This window comes from Vombatus ursinus, unplaced genomic scaffold, assembly GCF_900497805.2.
Source record: "Vombatus ursinus unplaced genomic scaffold, bare-nosed wombat genome assembly UNPS02014811.1, whole genome shotgun sequence".
In the NCBI taxonomy this organism is placed as follows: Eukaryota; Metazoa; Chordata; class Mammalia; order Diprotodontia; family Vombatidae; genus Vombatus; species Vombatus ursinus.
Window position 1 is genome coordinate 9167802 of NW_020954589.1, and position 9486 is coordinate 9177287.

At 41.6% G+C, this 9486-nt stretch overlaps 1 protein-coding gene across 1 annotated transcript in view; it reads left to right on the forward strand.

Annotated features, from left to right (window-relative positions):
• LOC114053343 (gametogenetin-binding protein 1-like) overlaps positions 1-9040 on the forward strand; it is a 15556-nt gene extending 6516 nt beyond the window's left edge. Inside the window, exons 5-6 of the mRNA XM_027876296.1 lie at positions 8091-8230; positions 8956-9040. Coding sequence (XP_027732097.1) covers positions 8091-8230; positions 8956-9006 — 191 coding nt within the window. The 3' untranslated portion in view covers positions 9007-9040. The remainder of the gene's footprint in view (positions 1-8090; positions 8231-8955) is intronic.
• The last annotated feature ends 446 nt before the right edge of the window (positions 9041-9486 follow it).

Genomic DNA, 9486 nt, shown 5'->3' on the forward strand with positions numbered 1-9486 from the left:
CTTCTAGGGACTTGTAAATTTTCAGTTCTTCCAAGGTGGTATGATAAGGGGCAAGATGTTTTCTTTCCACCACCACAATCAGCATTCCTCCTTGCCCCAGGACCGCCCCTCAGAACTGTGACCCAGATCCAAGCACTGGTAAAGCAAGAGATTCCTGCCTCAGCACTGGCAAAGAGATCCCTGCAATCCCCCTCTGATCAGCCACTGGATTCCTCCTCAGTCTGTGGGCTGGAAGCTCAGGAAAAAGCCACGCCCCCGGCCTCGCTTGGGACTTGCGGCTGAGACCTAGCTCCTCTCTCACCATAGTCACAGACTTTTTCCACTGACCTTCTAAGTTATCTTTGGTGTTCAGGGGTTGCGAAGTCTGGAAACCACCACAGCTGCCTGCAATTCAGTCCTCTTAGGCCTGCTCCAGGGTTGTTGCGGCCTGCGCGCCCACGCCAAACTGCGCTCCTCTCCCCACCCAGCGCTATATACCTTTCCGATCAACCATCCAGGTTGTCTTGGGCTGGAAATTTATTTCACTCTGTCTTTTTGTGGGTTCTGCTGCTTTAGAATTTGTTTAGAGTCATTTTTTTTAGGTATTTGGAGGGCTTTGGGAGAGAGCTCAAAACAGTCACTGCTTTCCCTCCACCATCTTGGCTCCCCGAGAATCTTTTATAAGTAGCCAAGTTGGCTAGGGTTAGATTAGAAATGTGATCTGGGATTATTCCTCATCTAAGCGTAACCCAGCCTTCTCCAGCTGAAGGGACAGAAGGTGGTTAGATGGGTGTGAATTGTTAAGATAAGAAAGTCTCATTTGCTTTCTCCTGCAATAATGTCCCATCCCTTTGTCCACCATATGATCTGCCAGGGAAAGGATAACACAGAGGTCTATCTCATCCACTCTATACTGGGTCCCATCCTCTGGTTTTCCTATGTGCTTTGTAGGCATCTAGGCAAACCTTGGGAATGATTGAGTTTGATGGTCAATATATTCCTGGAGGGGTCAAAGGTCACAGGTCAGGCACAGGTTCATGACAAAGCAATGCAGTCATCAGCCAGACCTAGAGGGCACAGTATGGTCCAAACCTCTGGGCCAAGATCCCAGAATGTCAGTGTTTACCTGGGGACCCTGAGTATAACGGCTCATTTTATACTGACTTCTGGAGGCTTTTGGAGCACCTTGGTATAGTGAAGCAGGATAGAACATGGGAACAGCGTGTGTGTATGTATGTCTGTGTGAGGAGATCTTAGTCACATGCACCCTGACTTTCCAGAGAGGGGAGAAAACTGCTGTCTGCATACTTGTACAGCCTGTTAAGCTTCCTCAGTGGGTATGGTCAGGAGGAGACACAGGACCTTAGTTAAGACATCTCAGCCCACCCATTTTACAGCTGGGGAGACAGCCTTAGAGAGGGAAAGTGATAGACCTGAGTTCACAAAGTGAGTTACAGGGCACAGCTAGCCCTTCAAACCCAGGTCCTCTGACTCTGAAGGCTCTGCTCTTTACTTCACTTCTCTGATGACCACACAATGCACTTGTAAATACTTGTGGAGTGATTGAAGTGTGGGTGTTGAGGGGGCGGGCAACAATGAGACCTGCAAGTCCCTAATGACTTGAGCAAGTTTGCACAGCTTGGTGGCTTGTTCTAGGACAAGTCAAAGGTTATGGGCAAGAACTGTGGCTCCACACTAGGGCTAGGCGGGAAGGGAGGAAGCAGCTGTCAATGGCATAGAAACAAAGGGTCCAAACCCCTTGGGAAGAAAATCCCAGATAGTTTTGCCTTTTACCTTTATCCTATTCCTCCTCAGTTCTAGTCTTTTGTGGCCAGAAGAAGTTCCCCTAGGACAGTTTGAATGGAGAGTGGCATAAAAGTGGGGAGACCCAAGAGAGGTATTCAAGAGTGATGACTCAACTTGGCTTGAAGAGAGGGGGTGAACGTCTCTTAATCTCGGGATCATCACCAACTCTCTCTGTATTATCTCCCTCTAGCTCCAGGCTTCTGGGGGTAGAGGACCAAGGGATCTTGTGGGAAGAGTACCTGAGCCAGAGAAGGCATCCCTGAACCCTGAAGAAGAAACTTAGGAGGGGCAGCTAGGTGTCACAGTGGATGAAGCGCTGGCCTTGGAGTCAGGAGGACCTGAGTTCAAATTTGACCTCAGCCACTTGACACTTACTAGCTGTGTGACCCTTGGCAAATCACTTAACTCCAATTGCCTCACCAAAAAAAGAAAGGAAGAAACTTGGGGTGGGGGTGCCAGGCTGATAGTCTCTATTTTTCCTCCCCATTGTTTTTTATCTATCTCTGTTGAGTCCTAGGTCCCTCACACCCCATCCCCCTCCTACCAGCATGGTACAATGGAAAAAACAGGCCCAATCTGCAGTCTGGAAACTTGGGTTTGAATTCCAGTTCAAGCACCATTATTACTGAGGGTACATCACATCTTCTAAGTCTCAGGTTCTCTAATCTATAAAATGGAGACACTATTTACACAATTCATCTTACATAGTTGTTATGAGGAAAGCACTTTGTAAACCTTAATGTGCTATAGAAATATAAGTTGATACGATGACTACTATTATATTCTCATCTTTCTCAATGGGATTCAGATCAAAATTATCTTGGCCACTATGTCACTCTTACTATTAAATGTGTGTGTGTATGTATGTGTGTGTGCATGTATGTATATATATAGACTACTGGATAGGTAGATAAATTAACTCCCCTTTGTAGTTGTACAAAAGTATTAAGATGTGAGCTGACTGTCAGGGTCTCACTGAAAGCATCCTTGATACGGTGCTATCAGCAGGTAAGATAACAGGGAAGATATGTGTACCCTATCTTATTTATACATGATTTGGATTTCTTCTACAGCTTCCATATTATCAAAAATTTTCATCCCCCATAGCTTGGAAATTATGAGTATTGGGGATGGTAACATCTATTTAAAACCTTCTTAAGCTTTTATGAAGCAAGGCGAGGTCCAAGTGATTGCAGAAAGAAAGTCAGTTTGTGATAATGGTTAAGTTCTGTTCTGTTTTGTTGGTCGAGAACTACAGGTTATTTTGAGATTTGTATTTCTAACATGAGAATATGTCATGTTCCATGAAATACAGTGAGCTTTTGAAGTATAAGTATAGCCACCAGGTCATTTCTTGTTAGCTATTTGGCAGGTGTTAACCTTTTACAGCCTGCAGTAATATGTTGTGCAATCTCCACTGTTTCCTTCCTGTATTATCTGCATTGATTGTAAAGTCTGGGTTCCTTAAAATAACCCCTTCGAAGTTTCTGGTGGCAGTGACCTAGTCCTGAGTTGCCATTGTAAACTTCTCCATTTCCATAATCAAATCCACCAAATGACTCAGTCATTTTTTCAATGCTTCTTTGTTAAAATGTTGCTGGCTGAGTTCATGCTAATGTCATGGGGGGGGTGGCTTTTGGATTCCACTCTTAGGTCTTTGCCATTTTGTTGAATTCATCACTTCAAAGGTAAATCACTTTTGATTACATTCAGCATGGCATTCTAATGACATGGTTTTTGACATGTAATTGCTATCAATCCTCTTCCTTCTTTTTTGAATTATTATCTCACTTTTCTCATCTTTCTCATTGGAGTTCTGATACAAGCAGCTATCCTCCTCATTATTTTTTAAATTCTTTTTCTTACAGAAAGGACAATCTATTGTACTTTCCAATGGAAAAAAAAAAAGGGGGCTGGTCAGCCCTTTTTCCAATATATCTTTCTGGTAGAGGTGGGGTGGAGGATGAGTGGGCTTAAGAATCCACAGACACACGCAGAACAATTGTGAAACCTCAAATTAAAAAAAAAGTAGCTATTTTGTACAAGTGGGTAAAAATAGCTACTTTTTCTAGTTGCACACAAATATTAGACTATAACTTCATTCTCTGTAGGCTCAGTGAAAGAATTCTTGGTCTAGCTCCACCAGCAGACAGGACAACAGGAGTGATACGTAAACTCCTCCTATTCCCACCTGATTTTGATCTCCTTGGCCAGGTCTCTGTGTAATAAGAGCTATTCGTTCCATGCAGCTTGGAACTTCTGGTATTGAGTATGGTGATATCTATTCTAAATGTTTTGTGAGTCAATTTTATGTCCAGGTAATTGTGGGCAGGTCTATAATAATAATAATCTGGTTTCAGTATAGTAGTTGGCAAAGTTGGCCAAGATAATTTGATTTTGTTTGTTTGCTTTTGCTTTTTGGTGAGGCAATCAGGGTTAAGTGACTTGCCCAGGGTCACACAGTTAGTAAGTGGCAAAGTGTCTGAGGCCATATTTGAACTCAGGTCCTCCTGATTCCAAGACTAGAACTCTATCCACTGTGCCACCCAGATGCCCCTCCAAGATAATTTGAGAACTGTATGTTGGGATTCATCCTTCATTTCTGAAGAGAACCAATGACAACACACGGTTAGATTTAAGTGGGGCAGCATTGCATAGAGAATTTCAGCCTCACTTTCTCTTCCAAGAATCATTGAAGTTCAGTGAATTATACAACAAGCTTCTGACATATAATTCTAGTCACCAAGTCATGTTTTGCCATTCAGCAGCATTAAGTTATCTCCTTTATATTTCTTTGTTGACATATTGTTGATTAAGTTCATGTGTATATCACCCATGTAGGGCCTTTTGATTCCATTCTTAGATCATAGCTGTTTCATGAACTCTATTTGACAAATCCAATGGCACATTCATATCATCAGCTCTTACTATTATGTAGTAAAGTGATGTCTGTATTTCTGTAGGTTTTTAACAGATTCATTGTGTACTAAGAATATCCGTCAAGCCTCTTTTTTGGAGTAAAAGTACTAACTTTTCCACAGTTGTCTTAGGGTGATGGGGCCAATGTTTCATCAATATTATATGGCTTTTTTTAGGATATTATTTTTTATTATATTATTTTTTATTTTTAAAAAAATTTATTCTGAATTTAAACACCAAGAAAAGAAATACACACCAGAACACAGAAGATCCTACACAAAACTATTAATCTCTTTCATATCGTATTTTTTAAAAGTATATAAAAGAAATTCTACACATTACTTATGAACTCTGTACTTTCTAAACTTCCTCCTTTTTCCCTTTGAGTTAATCAAAAAAAGTTACAATGGCTTTTTTTTTTGCATAGCTATTGCTAATCTCCCTTCTTTCCCTCTTCAATTAACTGAGAGTAAGAAAATGGGGAATAAACCTTTGCAACAAATAAGCACAGTCAAGCAAAACAAATCTACACAGTGGCCATATCCAAAAATGTTTGGACACATTGCGCACATTGTGTCAATCTTCTCTTGTCAGGAGGTAGGTATCATGCAGCTTCCTAGGTCCTTTGGAGATGTGTTCATTGCATTGAAGAGGTGTAGTCTCTAAAAGTTGTGTTTCTTCACAATATTGTCGATCTGGTGTAAATTGTTCTCCTGATTCTGCTCACTTTGGTCTGGATCAATTCACATCACCCAGGATTCTCTGGAATAATAGTTTTCATCATTTCTTAGGGCACAATATTTCATAACATTCACATACAATTTGTTCCACCATTTCCTAATTGTGTAACTCGCGATCTAAACTAATTACTTAGATTCTAGTTCTTTTCCTTGTTTCCTCCATTTGAATTCTTCCAGATTAGGAAGTTTGTTTTCCCTGCAGCTAGTCCCCTCCTTTGTATTATCCTCCATCTCAATCGTTCTTCCATCACTGCTTGTTTCTCTATTGGGTTGGATATATTTTTACATTCCTATACCATATTATTAGTATGTGTATTCACTTCTCCTTTGTTTCAGATAAGAATGAAGTTCTTACTTCCCCTGCTCTTTCCTCCATGATTGCAGACTCTTCTCACATACCCCAGTGAACCAGTCCACAATAGTTTTTAATGAGTCAGGAAGACCTGGGTTCAAATCTAGCCTGAGACACTTGACACTTACTAGCTGTGTGACTCTAGGCAAGTCACTTAACCCTGACTGCCTCACCAAAAAGAAAAAGAAAGAAAGAAAATATAGGTGATATTAAAAAAATTTTTTAAATCCAATAGTTTCTAATTATCCCTTCTCTTAAGCCCTCAGAATAGAATCAACCAATGCCCCCTCCCCAATCAGGACCTTTGTTTTCTTTCTTTTTTTGCAATCTTTTTTTTTTGAGGCAATCAGGGTTAAATTACTTGCCCAAGGTCACACAGCTAGTAAGTGTCTGAGGCAGAATTTGAACTCAGGTCCTTCTGACTCCAGGGCAGGTGCGCTATCCACTGTGTCACCTAGCTGCCCCTAGGAACCTCTGTTCTTCTTATTTATCTCCCTCACTATCTTTTGAACATATTAAAGCTCTGGAGGGGCATTTACTTCTTCTACTTTTATTAGAATGTTAGTACTATATTATCTCACAGCTTCCTCCAGTTGACCAAATACATTTATCATTCTAGATTTTTCTGGATTCTTGTGTTTGTATTTCAAAGTTCCTACTCAACTCTGACCTTTTCATTAGAAATGCATGAAAGTTCTCAATTCCATTAAAGATTCATTTTTGTTTTTACCCTCTGTAGGATTATACTCAGCTTTGTAGGGCAAGTTATTTTTGTTGTAAGCCTATCTCTTTTGCCTTTTGGAATATTATATATCAAGATCTCCTCTGGTGTTTGGTAGGAGTTTTCAGTTTTGCGTGATCTAGACCATGGTTCCTTGTTTCTTGAACTGTTTCTTTCTGAATGCTTACAGCATTTTTTTTTCTTTGATGTGGGAGGTCTGGAATTTGGCTATTATGTTCCTGGAAGTTTTCCTTTAAGTTTCCCTTTAGAGAGTGATTGGTGGACTCTTATCTTTATTTTACCCTCTGTCTCTAATAGATCTGAGCAGTTTTTATTTATGATTTCTTGAAATATAGTGTCCAGGCTTTTTTTTTTAAAAACCATAGTTTTCAGTGTACCCAATAATTCTTAAATAAGCTATCCTTGACCTAACTACTATAAAGCAGTGGATAGAGCCTTAGGCCTGGATACAGAAAGATTCATTTTCTCCAGTTCAAATCCAGCCTCAGACACTTACTAACTGCATGACCCTGGGCAAGTCACTTAACCTCTGTGTTTGCCTTAATTTCCTCAACTGTAAAATGGGGGATTATAACAGCATTTATCATGCAGGATTGCTGTGAGACTCAAATGAGATAATATTTGTAAAGTGCTTATTGGCACAGTGCCTGGCACATAGTAGATGTTATGTAAATGTTTATTTCCTCTCATTTTCTAGGTCAGGTTTTTGGTTGCTCAGTGGATAGAACACTGAGCCTGGAGTCAGGACAAACTGAGTTCAAATTTGACCTCAGACACTTACTAGCTATGTGGGCAAGTAAGTCACTTAACCTGTCTGCCTCAGTTTCTTCAACTGTAAATTGGGGAAAATGATAGCACCTATCTCCCAGGGTTGTTGTGAAGATCAAATGAGATATTTGTAAAGCCTTTAGCACACAGTTCTTGTGCTTAGTACATAGTAGATGCTTTGTTGTTGTTGTTGAATTGCTTCAGTCATGTCCGACTCTTCGTGAGAAGAGTCTTTGTAACTCCAATCGCTGTTTTCTTGGCAGAGATACTGGAGCGGTTTGCCATTTCCTTTTCCAGCTCATTTTACAGATGAGGAATTGAGGCAAACAGGGTTAGGCGACTTGCTCAGGGTCATCCAGCGAGTCAGTGTGAAGATGAGTCTTTCTGATTCCAAGCCCAGTGCTCTATCCACTTCACCACTGAGGCAGTTGCCTTAGTAGATACTTAACAACTTCTTATTCCATCTATCCACCTTAAACACTGCAAGCTACCATCTCTTTGGGAGAATTACCCCTTCCCTTCACTGGGTGAGCTCTGTGTGTTAACTCTTGCATTGGGGTGGGTGCTGACTTTTGGGGCTCTTCTAAGGTAAACAGTAGTTTCTCAATGGATTTCTCAATCATTATTCAGTTTGGTATGAACTTTAAGGTTTTGCTGGAGTGGGTATGAGGAACGTGAATGAACTGCCTTCTGCTGGAGTGGTCATCTTGGCTAGAAATCCAAGATAATGTTGGTGGTGATGATGGTGGTGGTAATGATCATGATGGTGATTGTTTTCCTCTAGGCTTTGTAGAGAATGAGCTGAAGAAGGTGCTGGCAGTTCAGAGGGAGTCTCGGCTCTGGAAGACAGGTGGTCAGGAAGGTCGAGAGCTTCTGACTAGGCCTGAGATCACCTTGGAAGAGGCAGGCATTGTGGATGGCCAGGTATGGTTTTGTCCAATGGCTCAGTTGCCTTCTAAACATCAAGGAAACTGGGGTGTTAGGAATTCCAGAATCCTAGAATATAAAAGCTGAAAGTAGCCTTGGTGATCCTCTGGTTCTCAGCAGAAGCCTTCCCCGTTGGCTATCTGCTGTGTGCTAGAGAATTCTGGGCTTGGAGTTGGGAAGCCAATCCAGGATTTGAATCCTGTCTCTGATATTTACAAGTTATATTACCTTGGGCAAGTCACCTAATCTGGCTGGTTAAGTTTTTTTCATCTGTAAAAGGGATAATAATAACTAAAGTATTTAGTTGATTCTGTTTCTAACCTTAATTTTATTTCTAACCCTAATCCTAACTCACAGAGTGATTGTGAAGCTCAAATAAGAGCATGTGTAAAGTGCTTTGCCAACTTTAAATTGATATATAAATGTCAGTTTTTATTATTACTATTCAGATTCCTACACAACTGGGAGAGGAGCCATTTCTCTCCATAAAATTGGGTGGTTTGGAATCAAAAGGCAGCAGGAAAATAGGGAGGTTGGGCTCGTGGTTAGGGTTGGGAGGGAGGAGAATTGGGGAGACATAGCTTGCAGGGGGGTGGGGGGGACTAGGTTGGAAGAAGCAGGTAAGGGGAAGTGAGGAGTTGGTAGGAGGGGCATGTGGGAATTGGGTAATGGAGAAAGTGAGAGTTTTGAGTCTTTCTGCCTCTTTTTCTCTGCCCCACCAGCACCTGCTCCTGGAAGAAACGGATGAAATGGGAAATTGGCCCCCAGACTGAGACCTGGTCATGGTTCCCACTGAGTCTGCTCTCTCCCTATGCAGACACCTCAGATGGGGGAGGAATGGAGAGGCGGAGAAGGTGTCTCTCTCCCCATCTAGCACTTCCATGAAGATGGTGTCATGGGTTGGGCTGTTTCCCCATGTCTATGTGATGGGCTTGGGTGGCACGGTCCTTCTGTCCTCCCATCTGGGGCACATGACTGATATTGCCAGTCCTTGTGCCCAAAAGGTGCCCCTTACCGAGCAGACTCAGTCACTATTATTAAAAATCCAGATTGACTTTGCATATCATCTCCTCTCAATTTCTGATCTCCTTCCCTTATTCTTGGCTCCTGAAACAGGGCTGGTCCATGGGGAAATTCTTGCTTAGTTTATTGATGTTGTCCCCTGAGCTTGCCGTCAAGGGAGTAGTCAAGTCTTCTGAATGCCTATAGAGCCCAGATTGGGAATGTGAAAACTCAGAGAAGAAGCAGGAGAT